We start from the raw sequence: 24,185 nt of genomic DNA, 5'->3' as shown, positions 1-24,185 counted from the left end.
GAGCAATCTTTTGCATTGCAGGCAGGAATCCAGTCTTTCAGATTTTAAAGATTTTTCTAGAAAAAATGGTCAACTCTAACTTTGCTTAGCATCTATGACATTATTCTAAAAATGGTCTAGTTTGTTTACTATCTGGTACATTTAGCTTTTCTGTAGTCCTAGAAATCTATTGACAGAGCTTTTTCCCGGGCAAGGTCAGTCTTGGAAAGACAACATGGAAAGAGAAGGTAATCAAGTAGACAGACCTCAAGGGAAAACTGAAGGAAACCTTTTCTCTCCACGAATCCCGCCGTCTCTTAGGCTACAGACTCAGACACCACTTGCCTTTTTTTGCTCAAGGATATTTCTTGGGGATCAGTGAGGTAACATGTCCTCTGTCTCAAGTGTGAGAGATGGAAAGAGGAAGCATCTTAGTTTCCACAGGATGTCCCTGCTCAGTATCTTGGGCAGTATGTTGATAAGGAGATCTGGATTTATAAAATTTATATGGAAAAACAAGTAGCCCAGCAGTCTGATGAAAAATAGGGTGGTGAAAAAGACATATTGAAAAATCCTGAAAAGAAAAAGTTAAGAAAATGTTAACCAGAGGTTAGAAAACCAGGAACAAAATAAAACATTCCTAAAGGCATGCATTGCTCCTTCTTGCTATTCAAATTGTTGTCTTTATTACCAACAACGTCTTGTAAAGGCAGCTCCTTCCCATATGCTGGCTTGCCTGTTACTCTTTCTTCCATTACCATGTTTTATTTTCTTTGAACATTTATCACTATCTGAAATTATTTTGTTCTTTTATCTTTTCTTTTCCTTTTGTTTCTGTTTCGCCATCCTGTTTTCCAAAGCATTGCCAACAGTTTGTAACCATCAGCAGGGTATGTGTTTCTGTCAGTCCATATTTTTTCCCATACTTGATAGCATCAGATTTTTAAAATTTTGCCAAATGGGTGTAAAGTAATGGTCTTAATTTGCATTTCTTTGGTGAACAATGATGCTGAACATCTGTTCACAGGTCTTATGTGTTTCCTCTTGCCCACTTATCTATTAGGTTGTTTGGATTAGTCTTACTGATTTGTAGAAGTTCTTTATATGTTCTTGATTTCAATCCTTTTCCACTGTGTGTACTGTGAATATCTTCTCTCTACTTTAAAACTTTTACTTGCTCTAAGGTGTTGAAGAACAAAAGTTATTAATTTTAATAAGGTCTATTTTATCAATCTTTGATTAGAATCAATGCTTTTTGGTCTTATTTAAAGAACAATTCCCTACAACAAGGCCTAAAAGATGCTCCTATTTTCTACTAACACTTTATGATAGTTTAGAATATGTCCACACATTCTTTGGTATCATGCCCTTCAAGAGACTCTTCTTCCTCAGCATGTGGCCGGGACTTAATGACTTGGTTTCTAAAGAATAGAGTATCATGGAAGTTTGTGGCTTCCTGGATTACATACTAAAGGCATTGCAGTTTGCTCCTTACTCTTAGGAGGAAGCCAGCTGTCATGCTGTGAGGATACACAAGCAGCCCTGTGGAGAGCTCCATCTGAGGAAGAGCTGAGACCTCTTGCCAACAAGCTGCAAGGTTGCCAGATGTATGAGTAAGCTACGGAGGAACTAGATCCCCCAGCCTAGCCAAGCCTTCCACTGACTTTAACTTTGGCCAACATCTTAATTGCAACCTGATAATAGACCATGGACTAAAACCACCCAGCTAAGTGGCTCAGATTCCTAATCTACAGAAACTGTCATATAAATGTTTGTTGCTTGAAGCCACCAAGTTTTGGGACCATTTTTTGTGTGGCAGTAGATAACTGATGCCAAATTTTAAAGGTTTTTTTTTTTTTTTTTTTTTTTTTGGACATTTAGTCCTTAATATATCTGGCCTCGCTTTTTAAATATTCTGTATAGTAGTGATCCAATCTCATTTTTTCCTCATCTGGATAACTACTTTTTTCCCCTTACCATGTTTATTGAACAATTTTCCTTTCCTCTCTGGCATATAATCACTGTCATACATCACATATTGAAGTTCTCTATATGCACTGTTCCTATTTCATTGATTGATTTTCCTATTCCTGTGACAGTATCACTCTATTGTAATTACTGCAGCTTCATAATAAGTCCTGATATCTGGGAACACATATTCCCCACTCCTTGCTCTTTTTAAGAATTATCCAGGTTGTTTTTGACTCTGTTCTTCTATATAGAGTGTATTTTAGAATAACTGCATTTAATGTAATGAAAACCTTCAGGGCAGTTTGATTGGAACTGAACTAAGTCCTATTTGAAGAGAATTGACATATTTATGATATTATGGCTTTCTATCCATGATCCTGGTATTTCTTTTCTTTCATTCATGTTACTTTTAATGTTTCCTAATTTCTATAAATTCCTCTGTGGTGGTCCTGATTTCTTTTTTAACTGATGAATTATTTTGGCCTTGTGGTTTTACTCTGATTTGCACAAGGGAATCTCTACTTTTTCCTTTCCTGTATTACCCTAATCCAGCTGTGCTGGGCTGCTGCCTGCTGCAGAACAAATTCACTACCTACCTCCTCCTACCAGTGAAAAACAGCCCCTTCCCCACCAGTTTCCTGAAGTTTTTCTCTAGAATTGATCTTGGTGACAGGAGGCAGGGTTCATTATAGTACAGCATCTTGGTCAGAATTAAAATGAGAAACCCTTTACAAACCTCTTCCTAGTATTCTCCTTGAAGCTAAATACAGTATTCATGAAAAAGTTCTGGGATGATATTCCCACAGAAATCTTAGGAATAATCCAGCTTTCTTATTTCTTGAGTCAGTACCCAATATACCAGTGCCCCATAGGATACTGGAACAGAGCAAGAGGAGAGACCTTTTTAGTTTGATATGATGAGCTAGACTTTTAGGATGTTGTCAGGTTCTCTTCGGGATACCAACTCTTTCAAGGCAGACAGTTCCTATTCTGGGAGCCCACATGGGCGGTTCCATGTAAGGCACTGGTGTCAGATTACAGGCTAAGGCAGCCTGGGAGTTCTAAGGAAATTCTGCTAGCTGTTCTGAGAACATTGTATTTCAGGATATCCAAATATGTAACACTTCTCTTATCTGGTATGAGGGGGTATCCCCCATAAGCAAGTTTTCCAGACAACTGGAGGTGACATTTAAGCACCAGTAATTTTGTTAGCCATTTTGATGGAACTCTTTCTAAATCATATTTCGTACCACTTTGAATATATGTCTCTCTGTGCCTTCTTAAACACATTATATTGAACATAATCTGACCTTTTTTGGAAATTCAAGGGCTTCATCGAATGCCAGTTTATTTTGCTATCACACTGATTCCCTCAGGACTAATATCTACTTGATTGTTTGAATCTTGAGCTCTTACTCAGTTTAACAAGTATTTTTGACAAGTATTATGGGCTGGGTACTGTTGGGTATGATTCTCTTTCACAATCATTTTTTCTCTTATTTACTATCAGGCTGGGGTATATGTGCATTTACAAGTTTTCTACTATTTCTAATGTAACATGTTGACTTTTTAACAATATCGGGGGGAGGAACATCTGACATAATAGTGTGAAACCCCATGCATCATCCTATAAACCACAAAAGGATCTTCCCATTCATAATCTACTGATGTTTTTGGAGAACCAGATCCATCAAGCTAATTCAGATTGTTAAAGGGAAAAGGGAGTATCAGTTTGCCATATTTCTCTTAGGCGACAAAATTCCTGTTTCTGATTACTACTAGGCTATTCATTTCTGAAACTGGGAAGTTGAGATTAGGAATTGCCTTTGGACAAGGAAGTCATACATTAGAACTGAGAAACATAGTCATCAATGACACTAGTTTTTTGACTTCACTCTGGGAGTATGTGTGTATACAAAGGTCTCCTTGTCTAGAGTTTATTATTTTTATTTTTATTTTTATTATTTCCAGGATGGCTAAATGGAACTCCCAGTTTTCCAGGAAGTTTACTCAAACATATTTACCTACCTTTTGCAGAACCATATTCCCTTCTTTTGTAGAGAATGATCCTGGGAGAATAAAGGACATGGATAAATAAGCAATATCTGGGAGCTATCATCCCTATCAAATAATATTCAGTGAGCTATTAGTTAATGTTATATTTAGATAATGTCTTAACAATTTTTTATATGCATAAACAGATGGAATTTTTAAGACAACTACATATATATGTGTGTGTGTGTGTTTGTGTGTGTGTAATTTTGTATCACTTTTTTATTATTGGTAGGAATAAATGGAGGCATAAAAAGGTAAGATGTGTCATACAGCTAGTAAGTGGCAGGACCAGGCTTGGAACCTGGGTCCTCCAAATCTGCATTCAGGGCTCTTTCAACTCTGCTTTTACCTCCTTCTTAATCAGTAACCCTTAAAAAAGTTTATAAGCTATAAAAACCGTATAAATATATTCTAAAAGAAGTTTTCAGAGCTATAAAAATGTAAAGATGAGGATATATCCTGGATTTCTGTGGCATCTCTCTTCCAAAATATTTTCTCAGTTATTTCATTTTCCTTTTAGCTTCCTTGTGAGATAAAAAATGAAGAGGAATTACAGTCACATTTTCAAATTGTGAAAATGATGTTCACGGAATTAGAATTAGAAAGAAACCTCTTGGGTTACAAATTTGTAACTTGAGCAGCATGTCAACTGGTCGGTTGCTCAGGCGGACTCTGTAAAGATTGCTCAAACATCATAGGTCATCAAACCATCACGGAACTTTGGTAATCTTGATGAAGACAACAACTCTGCTTTTTCTCCAATAGTTGGTGAGAAGGGATGCTTTGATGAGTCATTGGGGGCTAGACAGTAGGATATATCAGGGAGCATGGTAAGCTTGGTTCTAGAGAGGTGGGGTCCAGTTAATTTCTGGAGTGTTGTTTTTGTTTGTTGTATAATATGCAAGGTTGGGACTAGAATGACTTGTATAATATACAAGGTTGGAACCAGAGTGACCCATGACTTCCCAGTGGGAACCATGGTCACTGTGAATGTGGTCTAATATATATCCAAACATCTGGGTGACCCCAGGGACAATGGTTCATTGTGGATATTTGCTTTTTACGGAGAGATGACTTTTTGTTTTCTGACATTATGAAGACCATATATCCAATGATAAAATTTCTGGTGAATGTCAATTCTGGCTCTAAATATAACTTACAAAATTAAAGTCTAACAAATGTTTTATCTTTTTGCCCTACATACTTGCTGCCACAAGATGCCAAGCAGGCCAAGAGGCCTGATGCTCTACATCCAACTCTGTGTCCTTTAGATCTCTGCATATATGCTAATGGCACCATGGTGTTAAATATGAACAGATACTGAAGCTGAATCATAAAGAAGTAATGACTTCTCATGTTTTTTTTTTTAAATTATTTATTTGACAGACAGAGATCACAAGTAGGCAGAGAGGCAGGCAGAGAGAAAGGGGGAAGCAGGCTCCCCGCTGAGCAGAGAGCCTGATGTGGGGCTTGATCCCAGGGCCCTGAGATCACGATCTGAGCCGAAGGCAGAGGCTTAACCACTGAGCCACCCAGGTGCCCCAACTTCTCATGTTTTATCTCATGGGTTAGATTAGCTGGTGATGGATGCCCTGGTGCTCTGTGTAGTGAGAGATTTGGGACCATGTTGGGATCACCAGAAAAGAGCACTGTGATTCTGCGAGATGGGAGAAGTGGTATATGTGTCCTGTGTTGGCTTCCTCTCCATACAGCATACCCTCAGTTAATGTTCCTTCTTGCTTCCACTCGGAACTCTGTGAGGTCTTAGGCTAGTTTCTTTGAGAATACATTATTTGGATAGCGCTAAGAGAGGGAAGATCATTGTTCATAGCATCTTCTTTGTTTGTGTGTTTAGGGTTGGAATGCTTTAGAATTATGTCTATACTATTCTTGGATTCTTAGAAAATGCACATGGGAAAACTGGTATGTGTTTGGTGGCTGAGAGTGTTTTGTAAACTCCCTTGAAGGCATTGACACTGAGAGAAGCTGAAGGTGGAGTGAAATGCTTACCTTATGATTTTGGCTGTTAGACTCTTTTCTTACAAAATTCATGCTCAAGACTTTTGATCTAGGGGAAAAAGAACCAAGATAGGGACTGAATAAAGTACATACAAATATTCATACTACATCATTGTTATTTAAAAATAGTTTTATATTCTAAAGCTATACTGTCCACTATTGTAGCCAGTGACTATATGTAACTGTTTACATTTAATGACAATAAAAAAATCAATTCCTCAGTCGCAATAGTCATCTTTCAAGTACTCAGTAGGTGACTAGTGGCTACTGGATAGCACAGAAAGTTCCACTGGGCAGCCCCATTCTAAAATCTTGGCTTAGCAATGAAGCCACACTTTATGTTCAGGAAGGATCTCAGGAGACTTGAAGGTGTTCTTTAGGGGCAGGGACCTCCAAGTCCTGGTATTCTAGCCTCCAGGCCACAGTGTGGACTGAGTTTACTTAGAGGCTATGTGCAGTTTAGGTCTTTTTTTCTTGATCCCAAGATTCTAAAATATTTAGTAAATGGAAATACTTCCCAACTGATTTAAGATTTAAATTCTAGAGAGGGTCAGGAAATGAAAGTGAGGTTTTTGGCTTTAGTTTCTCACTATTTAGACTCTTTTGACAAAATCAAGGATTAATTTTTTTGGAGGGGGCTTTTCTCTCTTATTTCTAATTTTTAATGTTCATAGTTTCATATGGTATATAATTTGGTTTCTTACTATGATAGTCCTAGTTTGTATCTACAGATTAGTTTCATGTCTATTCCATATGGTTGAGTTTCTATATATTTTTGGGAAGTAAAGGTGATATTAATTTTAAGATCTTTTTGAAAAAATTAAAGGAATGCCTTTCTTTATCAAGGTACCAGACCAGTAACCCTTTTTACAGCATGTGTTCCTGCCTTTAATATAAACCCAAATAACTGGTAATGTGATAAAATTATGAAGGAAGATGTGTTTCTGCAGTCTTTTAAGAAAGATGGGAGGACCTGCATTTTGATATGGGTGTGGTTTGTGGGGGTCAACCAGTTCGCTAAGAGAGGGGAAGGTTATATGGTGTTGGGGCTCACTCAATTCCGAATAGGATTTGGTCAGAGAAAAGTTTGCTCTGATCCAGGCTGAGATGGAGTTACCACTAAAACCAGGATGTTCCTTTGCCAAAGCTCACACTTCTCTTTCAAGGAACCGAGTCTCTAGTTCTTCTTCTATTTTCCTCAGCGTTTCCTGGTACTTCTTCAAAGGGAAATAAAAGAAACCACAGTTACTAGCCAGAAGCTTTATGCTCTTTCTTTCTTTTTTTTTTTTTTTAAAGATTTTATTTATTTATTTTTTATTTATTTGAGAGAGAGAGAGAGAGAATGAGAGAGAAAGAGAGCATGAGAGGGAAGAGGTCAGAGGGAGAAGCAGACTCCCCGCCAAGCAGGGAGCCTGATATGGGACTTGATCCCGGGACTCCAGGACCATGACCTGAGCTGAAGGCAGTCGCTCAACCAACTGAGGCGCCCCCTTTATGCTCTTTCTAATCATATTAAGCATGTTTTCACTACATTGTCATGTGAATGGTTGGTATTCCCACTGCCATTGTGTCTCCTTTCCCAGTACCCTAGCCTTCCACTACTCCAGATTTCTCACTGCACTTCACCACTGGGCAGGTGCCTGCGGTTATCAGGATTATAAATAGGAAAAAGTGCTCATTATTAATTTTTTTTTAATTTTTTATTTATTTTCAGCGTAACAGTATTCATTGTTTTTTCACCACACCCAGTGCTCCATGCAATCTGTGCCCTCCCTAATACCCACCACCTGGTTCCCCCACCCTCCCACCCCGCCCCTTCAAAACCCTCAGGTTGTTTTTCAGAGTCCATAGTCTCTCATGGTTCACCTCCCCTTCCAATTTCCCTCAACTCCCTTCTCCTCTCCATCTACCCTTGTCCTCTATATTATTTGTTATGCTCCACCAATAAGTGAAACCATATGATACTTGACTTTCTCTGTTTGACTTATTTCACTCAGCATAATCTCTTCCAGTCCTGTCCATGTTGCTACAAAAGTTGGGTATTCGTCCTTTCTGATGGAGGCATAATACTCCATAGTGTATATGGACCACATCTTCCTTATCCATTCATCCGTTGAAGGGCATCTTGGTTCTTTCCACAGTTTGGCGACCGTGGCCATTGCTGCTATAAACATTGGGGTACAGATGGCCCTTCTTTTCACTACATCTGTATCTTTGGGGTAAATACCCAGCAGTGCAATTGCAGGGTCATAGGGAAGATCTATTTTTAATTTCCTGAGGAATCTCCACACTGTTCTCCAAAGTGGCTGCACCAGTTTGCATTCCCACCAACAGTGTAAGAGGGTTCCCCTTTCTCCACATCCTCTCCAACACACGTTGTTTCCTGTCTTGCTAATTTTGGCCATTCTAACTGGTGTAAGGTGGTATCTCAATGTGGTTTTGATTTGAATCTCCCTGATGGCTAGTGATGATGAACATTTTTTCATGTGTCTGGTAGCCATTTGTATGTCTTCCTTGGAGAAGTGTCTGTTCATATCTTCTGCCCATTTTTTAATATGATTATCTGTTTTGTGTGTGTTGAGTTTGAGGAGTTCTTTATAGATCCTGGATATCAACCTTTTATCTGTACTGTCATTTGCAAATATCTTCTCCCATTCCGTGGGTTGCCTCTTTGTTTTGATGACTGTTTCTTTTGCTGTGCAGAAGCTTTTTATCTTGATGAAGTCCCAGAAGTTCATCTTTGCCTTTGTTTCCTTCGCCTTTGGAGACATATCTTGAAAGAAGTTGCTGTGGCTGATATCAAAGAGGTTACTCCCTATGTTCTCCTCGAGGATTCTGATGGATTCCTGTCTCACGTTGAGGTCTTTTATCCATTTCGAGTTTATCTTTGTGTACGGTGTAAGAGAATGGTCAAGTTTCATTCTTCTACATATAGCTGTCCAGTTTTCCCAGCACCATTTATTGAAGAGACTGTCTTTTTTCCACTGGATATTTTTTCCTGTTTTGTCAAAGATTATTTGACCATAGAGTTGAGGGTCCATATCTGGGCTCTCTACTCTGTTCCACTGGTCCATGTGTCTGTTTTTATGCCAGTACCATGCTGTCTTGGTGATCACAGCTTTGTAGTAAAGCTTGAAATCAGGTAACGTGATGCCACCAGTTTTATTTTTGTTTTTCAACATTTCCTTAGCAATTCGGGGTCTCTTCTGATTCCATACAAATTTTAGTATTATTTGCTCCAGCTCTTTGAAAAATACTGGTGGAATTTTGATTGGAATGGCATTAAAAGTATAGATTGCTCTGGGCAGTATAGACATTTTAACGATGTTTATTCTTCCCATCCAAGAGCATGGAATGGTCTTCCATCTTTTTGTGTCTTCTTCAATTTCTTTTAGGAGTGTTCTGTAGTTCCTCGAGTACAGATCTTTAACCTCTTTGGTTAGGTTTATTCCGAGGTATCTTATGGTTTTTGGTGCTATAGTAAATGGAATCGATTCTCTAATTTGCCTTTCTGTATTTTCATTGTTAGTGTATAAGAAAGCCACTGATTTCTGGACATTGACTTTGTATCCTGCTACATTACTGAATTGCTGTATGAGTTCTAGTAGTTTGGAGGTGGAGTCTTTCGGGTTTTCCATATAAAGAATCATGTCATCTGCGAAGAGAGAGAGTTTGACTTCTTCCTTGCCAATCTGGATACCTTTTATTTCTCTTTGTTGTCTGATTGCTGTTGCTAAGACTTCTAATACTATGTTGAACAAGAGTGGTGAGAGTGGGCATCCTTGTCGTGTTCCTGATCTCAATGGGAAGGCTGCAAGCTTTTTCCCATTGAGGATGATATTTGCTGTGGGTTTTTCATAGATAGATTTGATGAAGTTCAGGAATGTTCCCTCTATCCCTATACTTTGAAGGGTTTTAATCAGGAACGGATGCTGGATTTTGTCAAAAGCTTTTTCTGCATCAATGGAGAGGATCATGTGGTTCTTCTCTCTTCTCTTATTGATTTGTTCTATCACATTGATTGATTTGCGAATGTTGAACCATCCTTGTAACCCAGGGATGAATCCTACCTGGTCATGGTGGATAATCTTTTTAATGTGCTGTTGGATCCTGTTTGCTAGGATCTTGTTGAGAATCTTAGCATCCATATTCATCAGTGATATCGGTCTGAAATTTTCCTTTTTGGTAGGGTCTTTGCCTGGTTTGGGGATCAGGGTAATGCTGGCTTCATAAAAAGAGTCTGGAAGTTTTCCTTCTGCTTCAATTTTTTGAAACAGCTTCAGGAGAATAGGTATTATTTCTTCTTTGAAAGTTTGATAGAGTTCCCCAGGGAATCCGTCAGGTCCTGGGCTCTTGTTTTTTGGGAGGTTTTTGATCACTGCTTCAATCTCGTTACTAGATATCGGTCTATTCAGGTTGTCAATTTCTTCCTGGTTCAATTTTGGGAGTTTATAGTTTTCCAGGAATGCATCCATTTCATCTAGGTTGCTTAGCTTATTGGCATATAACTGTTGATAATAGCTTCTGATGATTGTTTCTACTTCCTTGGTGTTAGTTGTGATCTCTCCCTTTTCATTCTTAATTTTATTAATTTGGGCTTTCTCTCTTTTCTTTTGGATTAGTGTGGCCAATGGTTTATCGATCTTATTGATTCTTTCAAAAAACCAGCTTCTAGTTTCGTTGATACGTTCTACTGTATCTCTGGTTTCTACCTCGTTGATCTCTGCTCTAATCTTGATTATTTCCCTTCTTACGTGTGGAGTTGGTTTGATTTGTTGTTGATTCTCCAGTTCTTTAAGGTGTAGAGACAGCTGGTGTATTCTGGATTTTTCAATTTTTTTGAGGGAGGCTTGGATGGCTATGAATTTCCCCCTTAGGACCGCCTTTGCTGTATCCCATAGGTTTTGGAGTGAAGTGTCTTCGTTCTCATTGGTTTCCATAAATTGTTTAAGTTCTTCTTTGATCTCCTGGTTGATCCAAGCATTCTTAAGCAAGGTGGTCTTTAGCTTCCAGGTATTTGAGTTCCTTCTGAACTTTTCCTTGTGATTGAGCTCCAGTTTCAAAGCATTGTGATCTGAGAATATGCAGGGAATCATCTCAGTCTTTTGGTATCGGTTGAGCCCTGATTTGTGACCCAGTATGTGGTCTATTCTGGAGAAGGTTCCATGTGCACTTGAGAAGAATGAGTATTCTGTTGTTTTAGGGTGGAATGTTCTGTATATATCTATGAGGTCCATCTGGTCCAATGTATCATTCAATGCTCTTATTTCTTTATTGATTTTCTGCTTCGATGATCTGTCTATTTCTGAGAGAGGTGTGTTAAGATCTCCTACTATTAATGTATTCATATCAATATGACTCTTTATCTTGATTAATAGTTTTCTTATGTAATTGGCTGCTCCCATATTGGGGGCATAGATATTTACAATTGTTAGATCATCTTGGTGGATAGTCCCTTTAAGAATGATGTAGTGTCCTTCTGTATCCCTGACTACCGTCTTTAGTTTAAAATCTAATTTATCTGATATGAGAATCGCTACCCCGGCCTTCTTTTGAGGCCCATTGGCATGAAAGATGCTTCTCCATCCCTTCACTTTCAGTCTGGGTGTATCTTTAGGTTCAAAATGGGTCTCTTGTAGACAACATATGGATGGGTCCTGTCGTTTTATCCAATCTGCAACCCTGTGTCGTTTTATGGGTGCATTTAGGCCATTCACATTGAGAGTGATTATTGAGAGATACGTTTTTATTGACATTGTGTTATCTTTGAAGTCTTTCTTTCTGTCGATTGTCTCTATATTTCTGTTCAATGCTATTCTTAGGATTTTTCCTCTTTTATAGAACCCCCCTTAATATTTCCTGCAGTGTCGGCTTGGTGGTTGCATAGTCTTTCAAGCCTTGCCGGTCTTGGAAACTCTTTATCTCTCCATCCATTTTGAATGTCAGTCTTGCTGGATAAAGTATTCTTGGCTGCATGTTCTTCTCATTTAGTGCCCTGAATATATCTTGCCAGCCCTTTCTGGCTTGCCAGGTCTCTGTGGACAGGTCTGACGTTATTCTGATGGGCTTTCCTCTGTATGTAAGGAGCTTCTTTGTCCTAGCGGCTTTCAAGAGATTGTATCTACAATTATGATTCCTCAATTTTACTATGAGGTGCCTGGATGTTTTTTTTGAATTTATAATCTTGGGGGGGGACCTTTCTACTTCTAGTACATGAACACTTGTTCCATTCGCAAGATTGGGAAAATTTTCATGAAAAACTTGTTCCACTATATCTTCTAGACTTCTTTCTTTCTCCTCCCCTTCAGGGATTCCAATAATTCTGACGTTGGAACGTTTCATGGCATCATTTATTTCCCTGATTCTGTTTTCGTGGCTTCTAAGCTGTTTGTTCCAGGCTTCCTCCTGATCCTTTCTCTCTATTTGTTTGTCCTCCAGATCACTAATTCTATCTTCTGTCTCAGTTACCCTAGCTTTTAGAGAATTTAGATTAGATTGGAACTCATTGAGAGCGTTGTGAACCTCATCCCTGGTGGCCTTCAGCTCTGCCCTAACATTATGAACCTCCTCTCTGGTCGCTTTCAATTCTGCCCTAATCAATTCTGTTTGGTCATCCATGGCTTTCTCCAACCTAGCTATTGCCTGGATAATTGTTAGCCTGAATTCTCTTTCTGACATATTGTCTATGTTGATAGCCGTTAGCTCTGTTGCAGAAGGCCCATCCTCTGTATTTTTCTTCTGTTGGGGATTCCTCCTCCTAGTCATTTTGGTGAGAGATGACTGGACAGATGTAGCTGGATGTATTGACCGTGGTGCAGTCAAGGTGCACCCTGGAACGCTTCTGAGCACTCAGGATTCCCCACCCAAATGAGAGAAAAAAGAAAAGAAAAAGAAAAAAGAGGGAGAGAGAGAGACAGGAAAAAAAGGGAAGATAAAAGTGAAGGTTCAGCCCAAATGGGCCCCAGGGTAAGGTTTATGACGTATACAAACAAAAACAGACAAACAAAAAGACTGATAAAAGTATATGACGAGAGAAAATATATATATATATAAGCAAAAAAAAGGAGGAGCCTCGTCAAGAAGAACCCCAAGTATAAGATTTATATACTATCCGGACAAACATAAATACACAGAGACACTGGCAGAAGAAAAAGATGGGAGCATGGTTATAGATTCTCGGTGTGGGCGAGGAAGGTTATTTTGATTCTTCCTGGATGTATCTTGATATCTTTGTTAAAGGACTCAACTTTCCTAAGAAAAAGGGGGATTAAAAATTGGTTCACCTATAGGGGTAGCATTGCTTGGAGAAAGGGGGTTACCTTGAAGTTTAACTCTATATGAATATTAGAAAATAAAAATAAAAAAGGAATAAACTGGACTAAACTAAATTAAAAATTTTTTTAAAAATTAAGAAAATAGAAAAGCAAAAGAAAAACACATGTGTATGTATCAAAAAATTCAGGTTAGAAGTTTATCATGGAATTTGATGTACTGGACATCTCACTGTGATGGTAAATAGGTTAAAAAATTATCTATATAAAAAAAGAAAAAAAATGAACCAGAATAGTGGGAAAGAATTAAAAATAAAAGTTGTATCTATGAAGTAGTGGTGGTTGTTCTCTTGTAGTCTTTTTTTTTTTTTTTTTTTCCTGATTTGTTTTCTGGGGGAGGGGGCTGCCACGTGGGTTTTCAGTCAATGATGTTCCCTGAGTTAAGTCCTCCCGACCCCCTCAAGGGGGTGGGCTCTGAGAAAAACGTTTTTTTTTCAGGTTTTTGTTCTCTGGAGGTTTTTATGTTTGTTCACTTCTTTTCTCTCGCCTTGACAGCTTTTGATGGTTTTTGGAGGTTTAGAGGAAAGAAAACTGCACCCCAACCTCCCTCTCAGAGAGAAGCCTCAGTCTGCTCCCCTGCAGGTGCTGCAGCCCCTGGGCCGCTGGCAGAGCAGGTTCTGAGTCACGGTCCCTGGGGACGCAGGATCTCCTGCTTGTACGCAAAACCAAGGCAGCTGTGGCTGTCTGGGCAGCTCCAGACCGCCAGAGAGGTTCCAAGCCGCAATCGCACACTGAGATTTTCCCGCTGGCTGGGGCTAAGAGCTCAGGTCTTGCGCGCACCTCTCCCAGGGGATGGTTTGGGGCGCAGCGCCTCCAGCTCTATCGGCTCTATCGCCGCGTGGGTCTATCGCCGCGTGGGTCCCAGAACACCAGGCTGGGCGTGCACCTCTCTCAGGGGAGGTTGAGGCACGCGCGCATCTCCAGTAAGGTGCGCGTTCTGCCATCTGGTGTGGCTCCCAGCCCCTCATGGGAGCCGGACTCCACCCGTTCTCGGGCGCACTGGCGGCTCCGGGACAAAGACCAGGTTTCTCCGCCGCACTCTCTGGGTCAGCGCCAGGGGAGGCTGCCCTGGGTCTGGGGACTTAAGCCCCTATCCCTATCCGCCCCGATTCCCACAATTTCCCCGCTCGAGTCTTTGCTCTTTTGAGAGCTTTCAACAAGACTCCAAGTTAATGCTGGTCCCCAGATGCCGGGCACTCTCGTATTGGGGTATTATTTTCCAGTCGGTCGCCTCTGGTGGCTCCCTCCCCCTTTTGTTTATCTTCCGATATCAGTCCGACGTTCTCACTCCACTTTACCTGCCCACTGGCGTCTTCTGGCCCCCGTAGAGATCCAGACGTGTATAATTCTGATCTCAGGCTGATTTCATGGGTGATCGGAGTTCTTTGGTAGGTAATCAGCTCACTTTAGGGTGCAGGTTGAAAAGGCGCCTCCTCCTACTTCCCCGCCATCTTGTCTCCCCCGCTCATTATTAATTTAAGAGCACAGAACTTATGAGACTAGGGCACTAATAGAATGATTCTGGTGGTAGTCATCCTCCCTAAAAGCCTTTGTAATGCCACCTTGAAGAATTAATGTTGTTGCAGTGTTCTTTAAAAAGCCTGATTTCATTTCATCCTGTACCCTAACAAGCCCATTGCTATCCCTTTACTGAGAAACTGTACCTTTATGCAGAGGGCCTGATCCTCACAGAGCTGAGCCACAAATGCATAGTCTTCCATTACCTGGGAAGCCAAAATTCAGTCTTAAATTTTGTTCAGTAAATTGCTATAAGAACAGTAGTGTACTTGGTGCCTCGTAGGTTCTAGGCCCTAAATGTGCTTTTCTAGTTGTTCTAAATATGTATTTCTGTACATATAAACTCATATCTTTTTTAAAGGATAAACAAGCTATACTTTATGGTCCCAAGGATAATTATTTGGGGATAGTTGGAAGAAAAATAGATACTAATTTATTGATACAGATTATGGAAGGTATCCTATAAAAATTAGTTAAAGAGAAGGTGATCTGGGAGACTTTATTCACACAGTCTAGTACATTCCTTCAAACTGTGTGACCAAGGGTCAAGATTTCCTTCCTTTGGGAGAAGTAGCATTGAAGTTATTGTCATTACCTTGGCTAGCTCTTTCTCTTGGTCTGCACAGGAAGCTTCCAGCTGTTGTAACTTGGCCTACAGAAAGCGAAGGAGACTGGTAACTCAGCCGGGCAAAAGTGGGGTTCCATTCTGAAATGGGATCTTCAAGGTTATCTTACAGGTGGTTCAAGTGCCTCAGGACCAATTTCAGATGTCTTTTTAATGGAGGGGATTCAAACTTAAGGTGAGATGACTCTTGAGTTTGTACTTAAATGGTAAATATTAGCCAAATGGAGTACTGGAAGACATATTTCCCATGCAGAGATTACAGCAAGGACCAAGACTGTGAAATAGCACAAATTTGGCATATTCGAAGAAGTTATGTGGTGGGAACCTAGGGGAGATTGGTTTAGAATGAAGTGAGGTGGGAAAGGTAGCCACATATGAGATTACATAGGGGTTTATAGCTTCTAGAGAGTTTGATTCTTTATTCTAATTGCAGTGAGAAGCCGGAAGAGAGCTTGAAGTTGTAAAGACACAATTTGGTTTGTTTTCTTTCTAAAGAAAAGTTCTTTCTGTGTGTGGAACGTGTATTGTTTAGGGGTAAGTGTAAAAGCAAGAGGATCAGTTAGGAGGCTACTTTAGCATCCAGGTGAGGGTTCAGAGTGTTTTTCAAAAGGGTGGTAGTTATAGTACTAGTAGATAGAGAGGAGTAGATGCATTTGGGATATATCGTATAAGCAGAGGGGACATATTACAGTCTTTCCTCCTTTCCCTTTTCAGTTCTGTTGTTCCCACTCTCATCTAGCTACCATTATTTCATGTTTGGACTCTTCTCACAGTTCCTTTCCCCTTCAGACAATTACATCTAGGACCAAATGACCAAATGTGCTAAGGACTGTATTTTACTTATTTTATTGTATTTCAAACAGAAAATTTTTGTTTACTTTTTTTCAAATTTTTATTTAAATTCTAGTTAGTTAACATGCAGTACAATACTATTGGTTTCAGGAGTAGAATTTAGTGATTCATCACTTACATACAAGACCCAGTGATCATCATAACAAGTGTCCTCCTTAATGCCCATCAACCATCTAGCCCCGTCCCCACCTACTTCCCTTTCATCAGCCCTCAGTTTGTTCTCTGTTCTTAAGAGTCTCTTATGGTTTGTTTCCGTCTCTCTTTTTTCCCCCTCCCGTATGTTTCTTTGTTTTGTTTCTTAAATTCAACATACGAATGAAATCGTATGGTATTTGTTTTTCTCTGACTTTCACTTGGTAAGGGCTATATTTTAAAGATTTATTTATTTATTTCAGAGAGAGAAACAGAGAGTGAGTGAGCATAGAGGGAGGGACAGAGAGAGAGAGAGAGAATCCTCAAGCAGATTATGTGTTCAGCCTGGAGTCTGACACGGGGCTTGATCCCAGGACCCTGAGATCATGACCTGAGCTGAAACCAAGGGTCAGATGCTGAGCCACCCAGGCAACCCTAAGGGCTGTATTTTAAAGATAGTGTCCTGAGTCACAAGTTGTTGAAGTAGGCATCCTATTAGACTACTGAACTGATCACTGGCATGCAGGAGGAACGGAAGCAACAGAGATGATGTATATATATTTCGTAGAATTAGAGATGCCACCTGAGAATTCTACAAAATAGGTGGGCAGAAGGGAGTAACTCAAAGGGTTGATAATAGTCTGGAACGCTTTAGGGCTGGTCTGAGAACTGCCAGGAAAATAATGGCCGTTATTGTGCTGGGAACTTTCTATCTAGAGTCTGTTGGAATCAGCTCACCTGACATGGCCAGTATAGCCAGACTTAAAAGTATCACCACTAGATTCTGGCAGGCTTACATTAGAAAAACACGTTTTGAGCAGAAGAAGGAAGAACATTAATCTCCTGATTGTTGCAGAGTTATGGCAAGGGTAGTCAAGGAACTTTGTAGACTTAGTTCCAATTTATTCCCGAGATACACACAGAGTCCTGATTTCTTTCTTCCCAAGTAAGTTTCCTGGATGGGCATGCCCAAGCAAGCTTACTTGGTGGCTTTGGACTTCCTCTTTTTTTTTTTTTTTTAATTGCTATCAACACTGATTTGTCCAACAGAACATAGGGCAGTAGTGCCCTCTTCTTTCATTTTCTATTTTCAGTGTGTCCATATCTTTGGAGGCTTCATGCACATAGTGTAGGCTTAAGTATGGGCTTAAATGTGGGTTTAAGAAGCAAGAAAGATTGAGAAATAGGGACAGTCTATTTAAAAGCCCATTGTATATTATACTGTTAGGTAGTGAAACATAATTTTTATCTTTATACTGAAGAATTCTCTCTTTATTTGTTCTTAAATATATAAAAATAACTATCAGTTTAAGAAAAAAGAAACAAGGGGCACCTGGCTGGCTCATTCAAAAGAACATGCAACTCTTGATCTCAGGGTCGTGAGTTTGAGTCCCATGTTGGATATAGAGATTACTAAATAATAATAATAATGATAATAGTAATAATAATATTTAAAAAAGAAGAGAAAGAGAGATTAGGTAAGGCAAGGACAAAGAGATAATCCTACAGAAATGATCAAGTAAGAATTTTATCTGCTCTTTGAATAAAAAAGTCTAAATCTTGTATCTTTGATCATATGGGTTGTGGTTGTGCTCATGTTCTTAGCTCTGGAACACAACTAAGGAAATGCTAAGCACTCTATGATGCACTTAGCAGAGGTCACTCTGTACTTGAAGGACCAACTGACTGAATCCTTTTCTGGATGGGAGTCAATGACAGGATGTGTAAATTACCTAGCACACAGTAGATTTACAAATCCAAACTCTGCCTGTGAATTCATACATGTGCTTCACTTCAGCCAGACTTTTAAATAATCACCTTAAAATTGTGACCCTTTAATGTTTTAGAATTCCAAAAAGAATATTTTGTATACTGAGGTTTGGAGGGACTGATTAAATTGCCCACCTTCGCATATCCTCTGTAAGTACCTCTGGGGCCAGGATTTAAATGAGGGACTTCAGCTGCCTCTAATATTAATATGTATTTGTGCATTTGTGTTCTGCTCTTTTTGATGGAGAGAGAACAAAAATATATGGCTTCAGACTGAAATTACTTACTAAGGGCAGAGGAGAATTCAGCACTTAGCAGCCAAGGCTTAAGACTGTCATGGCTGAAACTACAAAGAATTTGTCCTACCTTTGACAGTTGTTTCCACTTGAAGGCTTGTTTCCTGGTCATGGAGCCCAAACCCATTCGAGATTGCTTTTTTGTTTACCTTTGACTCTTCTGGGGATCCCTTTGTTTTGCCTTGTTCACACTTGGTTGCCTTATGTGATTTTCTTGTAAGCTGTGGGTTCAATTAGAAAAAAATAGATTTCAAGTAAAAAATATATCAAATTAAAAAATATGGAAGACAAAGATATTCTCTGTGGGGCCAATAACTTGGCCTTGATTAAAGCTGCCAGGAAATGGTCTCTTGGTGGATACTTGGTATATTTGGGAACATCTTTGTTCTACCTCCATCTTCTCATTAGTTTTGACCACCAAATAGAGTTTGCTCAAAGCAGGAGTACTTCCCTGAACCCCCTAGTCCAGGCTGGATTACTCAGGGCTCCAGGCATGGGTCAGAAAGTAGGGTAATCATAAAGAAGCCCACTGTATTTTGACTGGGAGTTGAGGTAGAGGGAATACCTGGACAAAGAAGAGGTAACTTTTTGGCATTAAGTATTTTAAAAGTCTCTAGTGAAAGTAAAATTGACCTCTCACCATAAGGGTCCCAGTCAATCCCTTCAACAGAGTGTCCATTGGAATCCATTTCTTGTGATAGAATGAGGAAGCCATGGGATCACAGACTACCTGGAATACCCTATGCACTCCTTTCACTGGACACTTGCAGGCCAAAGCCATGGCACTTAGTTCATGAGGTTCAGCCTCAGGAGAACAGAGCAGGAGTAGTAGCCATCCCCAGCACAGGTCTCTCTGACATGTGGGATTCTGCATGATCTTTTCCCCTCCCTTGCCTCTTTGATGAACTAGGGGTCACCCAGGAACACGAGAGCTGCACCCCACCTTTCTTTGAAGTTCTGCTATACTGTGGACCAGAGTCTCATTCTTCCTATCCTGTTGAGAAAAAGAAGCAGAGTATAAGTGTGCATCTGCGCACCATCATCTGTTTTTATTCAGTTGATTGTTCTCCATTTCATCACAGAGATGTTTTCCTGAAGTAACTGTACCTTCCTGCATAATGGCAGGTGAAGGACCTGTGGTTTGATCTCAGTATGGATACACCAACTTACCAGGGATTGAGATGTCCACATGCAGGCCTTCCTAATATTAAATATTACCAGAGAAACCCTACCCTCCACACATCCCCTTCCCATGGAAGAACACAATCTGCCATGACTTTGGAGTTGACTATTCTTTGCATGTAAAAAGGGGAGACTATTTTATCTGACAGTGCTGAGGAATCAAACCTATCAAATTGCTCTTCCCTGCTTTTTGCTTACAAGTCTGGCTGTTTCTTCTTCCAGCTCCTGCAAGGCTTTTTCCCTCTCTACTGCGGTGCAGTTCTCCTTTTCCCACTCCTCATCTTCAGCCAAGTCTCTGGTCTGGGTGATCTCACTTTCCAGCCTGGATAACATAAGCACACACTATGAGGAATGGCAGCCTTCGAACTGGGAAAACACATGTCAGTTTTAAGGGTACTTCAATGATAATAAATACAAAACTCAAGTTGGAAATCCTTTCTTTCCTGGAACCTTAGGATCAGAATCACTTTAAAGATAAGCAAGATTCCCGTGATTTCCACATCAAACACCCCAGTGTTCTTTCAGCTCAGATAAGCATCACTCATTCTTTTAGGATTCTTTTTGAAAATTGCTGTATTTCAGGGTTTGAGACATAGACAAACACCAAAGAATGAAGAAGAGACTCTTTTCATATATAAGATACAGGTCCCCAGAGTAAGCTGGAAAATTCAATTGTGTTTCATTTCCTCCACCCAGTTCTTTGGGTTAGGAACATCCCTCATGAAGCCCCAACACTTACCTCTGAATCTCGTTTTCTTTCTCGTGGATTTTGAGAAGAAGTTCCTGATTTGCTTCATCTATTCTCTGCATATCCCTTTCAAGGTCCATGTTCAAACTGTTAATGTTCCTCTTTGACTGGACCAATCTTAAGATTTCCACTTTCTCTGACCTATAAACTCAGTCCCCCAAATGAACAAGGGCCAGTTATCTTAAGATCAATAACCTTTGGACCAAAGAGGATATCTAGAAGACATGTAACTCATTAGCCTGGCTATTTCTGGTAGTGTACTTTTCCTTTTTTATATTTAGGAAATTGCATTTCTTAATTATGCTCTACAATTTGTTTCAATAATTCTTAACTCAGTCAGCAAGGGAGGTTTTACCCAGCCTTTCTCAGCCAAAGTGCTCAGCATTATAGTGCACCTCCACTTTGGTTCCAGGAGAAGTTTTGCTTCCTTAAATAGCCTTTTGCATTGGAGAGAGCGGTTTTTCAAATTGTTCACGATGCTATACACTTTTATCAAGTACTTCTATTTGGGTAGCAGGTACATAATTTATGCTTGGACCCTGCTTTATGCAGAGCCACAAGAAGTTTCCACCACCAGTTAGGGCTTGGTCTTTTCCCACCTCCCCCATCTGAAAACTTCTCCACTGCCTGCTGTAAAGCTTGAGAATCTACTATGGGAGTCACTCCACTGAGCACACAGAAGTAATCCAGGCATTCACTTTTACGAATGCAGACATCTTTTTTGAAGTAAATTTGAATGAAATAATAGTAACTTAATGCTAGTATAGTCTAGAAAGTTACCTGGCACATGGGAACCTCTCAATAAATTTTTCATTTTCTTTCGTGGCGCTTAAGTAATTGGTTTCTCTCTAAAATAATTAACTAGAAATAAGATAGTGAGGCAGAGAGACTTTTGTTTTGAGTAGGCATGAGGGATGATTTTGGCATAGAAAAGTCCTACCTTGGAAGGGCTGGTTTGGATGGGGGATTTGCAATGGCTATCACTTCAGGAGGGCAATGGGGTGCTTGGGGCGGAGAGCAGTGAAGGATGGATGGATAGGAGCTGATGGAAAGAGGGAGACTAGAAGATGAAGAAAGGAATCAACAGCAGTCATGCTTCATACCTTGGTCCTTGGATGTGGCTTTGCATAATAACTACTTACTCATAATCTAGCTGAGTGTTCTTGTGTTCTTCCATTGTAGATTCCCTAAAATACCAGCAGAGATGTATCTAATAAATCAGGTGAAATAGGTCCGTTTATAAAACACAGTAACTGGCTGAGAGTCCCAAAAGATAGGAATAAAATTAAGTTAACTGATTTCCTCCCTCCCACTTCTACATTTTGGACATAACAAAACTTAGCCTTCTGAGTCTTCTGCTCGTGATATGATTATGCTTCAGTAAGGATATGGTGAAGATAGAGGGATAATGCTGGAAAATTCAATATATATCCTGCTAGTACTGAGATGATTCACCAACACAAAATCCTTTGGAAATATATACATGGCAATAAGAATCAATAGCGGTCATCAATTGTTCTTAAATCTCTTTTTTTCCTCTATGCCCATCTGCTTTTCTTAACACCCCATGGGCATGGATACATGTGCATAACTGCCCTGAAAAATAATCTCTTTGCTTTCTCGCCTGGCTTCTGCTAGGATCTCCAGATATTAAGATCTCTAGTATTAAATAGGACTCAGAAAAAATAAGCAGTAGTAAATAATGTGGCTTATTCTGGTACTTAGTTGCCTCCTTTTCTCCAATAAACTCTACCTCCCTTCTAATATATGGTCTTCTTGATTCTGCCCTAGTCTGTTAGCTTCTGAAGAGTTTAATCTTTCCCCACTAGAACCATCCAATAGAATCTCAGAACCTTCCATTGGGTCATGAGTCTGCTATTGACATAGGATGGGTGGGGCAGTATGTCACAGTAGGGTGGGTAGCAATGGTTTCTCATCATTTGTGCCAAGTTCAGAGCCTAGATGGATACATGTTTCATGACTGAGTCTTTCCTTTGGTGGCGGTAGTTTCAATGGATCTGATTTCTAGGCAGTTTGAAGGGATAGCCTCTGTCTGTATTCCTCTGGCAGACTGAGCATTTTCCTTGTCCAAATGTGACTCATGTGGGAGCTCTGGGTCCTAACACCAGCATCCCAATCCCATAAAGTAGCCAACTCACTACTCACTCATTCAACAAACACTGAAACTTTGAAGGAGCACCTGTTTTTTGCCAGGCACTCTTCTAAGTACTAGGGAGACAGAGTGAACAAAGTAGCCTGAAGCACCTGCCTTTATGGAGTTTACATTCTAGGTTATGTATGTGGAGAGATGGGACAAGCAACAAAATAAATGAGTAAATTTATCTTATCTGGTAGGTACATTTTGGCCAGATTCTGCACAATTTGTAACTTTTTGTGTGTGTGCTAGTCACGGAAACCTGGAAGTTTCAGATCTTGACTTAATAAGGACTGCATTGAGTTGATTTGTGGGCCAGAGTGACTTCTTAACATACTGTAGTTTCTAACAAACTATTTGTAAAATTAATGGCCTCTGATGACCCCCATTACCATCTCCCTTCTTCCTGAAAGAAGGCATTTCATTGCTTTATGAAGCTGTACACAGAAGAGTAATTAAGTAACAATTCAGGCCAATGGCCTCTCCTAGGAATTAATGGTAGGGAGAGTTCATTAACCCCAGCTGGTTATAGCTTCTCCAGGAAATGCCCTGGACCAAGGTTATTGTAGCGATTAATGTATTGGATAGAGACTTTAACTGGGATAAAAATAAAGCTCTATCTATCTCCTTCCTGGGGAGGTTTTCTCCTTGAGGGGCTACCAAAGGCAAGCCCGTAGGAGCAGCAGAACCTCAAGCTTGGGGCCTTGTGTGGGATGAAGACAACAGATTGCCATTAGTGAGACCTGTCCTGCTAAATCAAAGTAAAAACAGGGCCTTGGGGGCAAATTAAGGTCCTTGATATAAGCTTTCCTGCTATTTGGGAGGTGGCTTTTGATTAACACCCAGTACAGCTGTTTCCACCTTGTTAACTTTTCCATGCCATACCTGCCCTGTGCAGAAGAGTGGTGGAGAGATGCAGATTTTGCTGCAGTCTTGCCAGGGATGGAGTGGCCTTTATGTGGAAGTCTGCTATGTAGACACCCTCTTTCCACAGGCTAGACATTTGGACTCTTTTTCCTGGGGCTTCACCTTTCTGCTGCGAGGACCCTGGTCAGATACAAGAGTCCCTGATAACCTGCCTGGGCTCTGGTCCTTTCTGCTGCCTCACAGGGATGGAGACATATTTCTTCTGCTCACTTCAGTTGTCCTTACTTTACTTTGGCAAAGTCTTCTGTGGTATTTTTATAAATGAGCCTGATTTTGAGGCTCATAGCCAGGCAAGGCTCTAGAACCTCATTTTAGATCAGTTTTCAAATACAGAATCAAGTATACTATTTTCCTTATGTCCTTACTTATTTTTAGTGACTATTTCTGTACAATCTTTAGGCTCATAAAATCTTTGAATTTCCTTTCAGAAGACTTCTCAGAATAGCTTTCTCAAAAGCAGAAACTTGAACTAAATTGAAATGTGAAGCAAAATGAGAGAGAGAGAGAGAGAGAGAATGTACTAGTAGTTAATGTTGTCATTATTTAATATCCAGTAAACTGTGGTAGTTTAAACTGATAAAAAGTCATGTATTTTCTTTTGAAACTAAATCTTTCTAAATTTATT

The 24,185-nt window shown here is 39.9% G+C and overlaps 1 protein-coding gene across 1 annotated transcript; it reads right to left on the bottom strand.

The window, feature by feature from the left end:
* Nucleotides 1-354: 354 nt before the first annotated feature.
* On the bottom strand, nt 355-22,346 carry TMCO5A (transmembrane and coiled-coil domains 5A; the record flags this gene model as incomplete). Its single annotated transcript, XM_080809412.1, has 12 exons — nt 22,232-22,346; nt 21,621-21,665; nt 20,470-20,619; nt 19,929-20,052; nt 19,492-19,542; nt 18,698-18,769; nt 15,469-15,525; nt 15,020-15,079; nt 7,177-7,241; nt 6,016-6,073; nt 3,979-4,019; nt 355-553 (listed from the first exon to the last, which is right to left on the bottom strand). The coding sequence occupies exons 1-12, from the start codon at nt 22,336-22,338 to the stop codon at nt 355-357; spliced, it is 1,029 nt and encodes a 342-aa protein (XP_080665538.1). The 5' UTR covers nt 22,339-22,346.
* Nucleotides 22,347-24,185: the final 1,839 nt, after the last annotated feature.

The sequence above is a fragment of the Martes martes genome, assembly GCF_963455335.1.
Source record: "Martes martes genome assembly, chromosome: 7".
Lineage (NCBI taxonomy): Eukaryota > Metazoa > Chordata > Mammalia > Carnivora > Mustelidae > Martes > Martes martes.
Note: the sequence above shows the minus strand (reverse complement) of the source record. Positions and strands in the feature narration are given on the sequence as shown.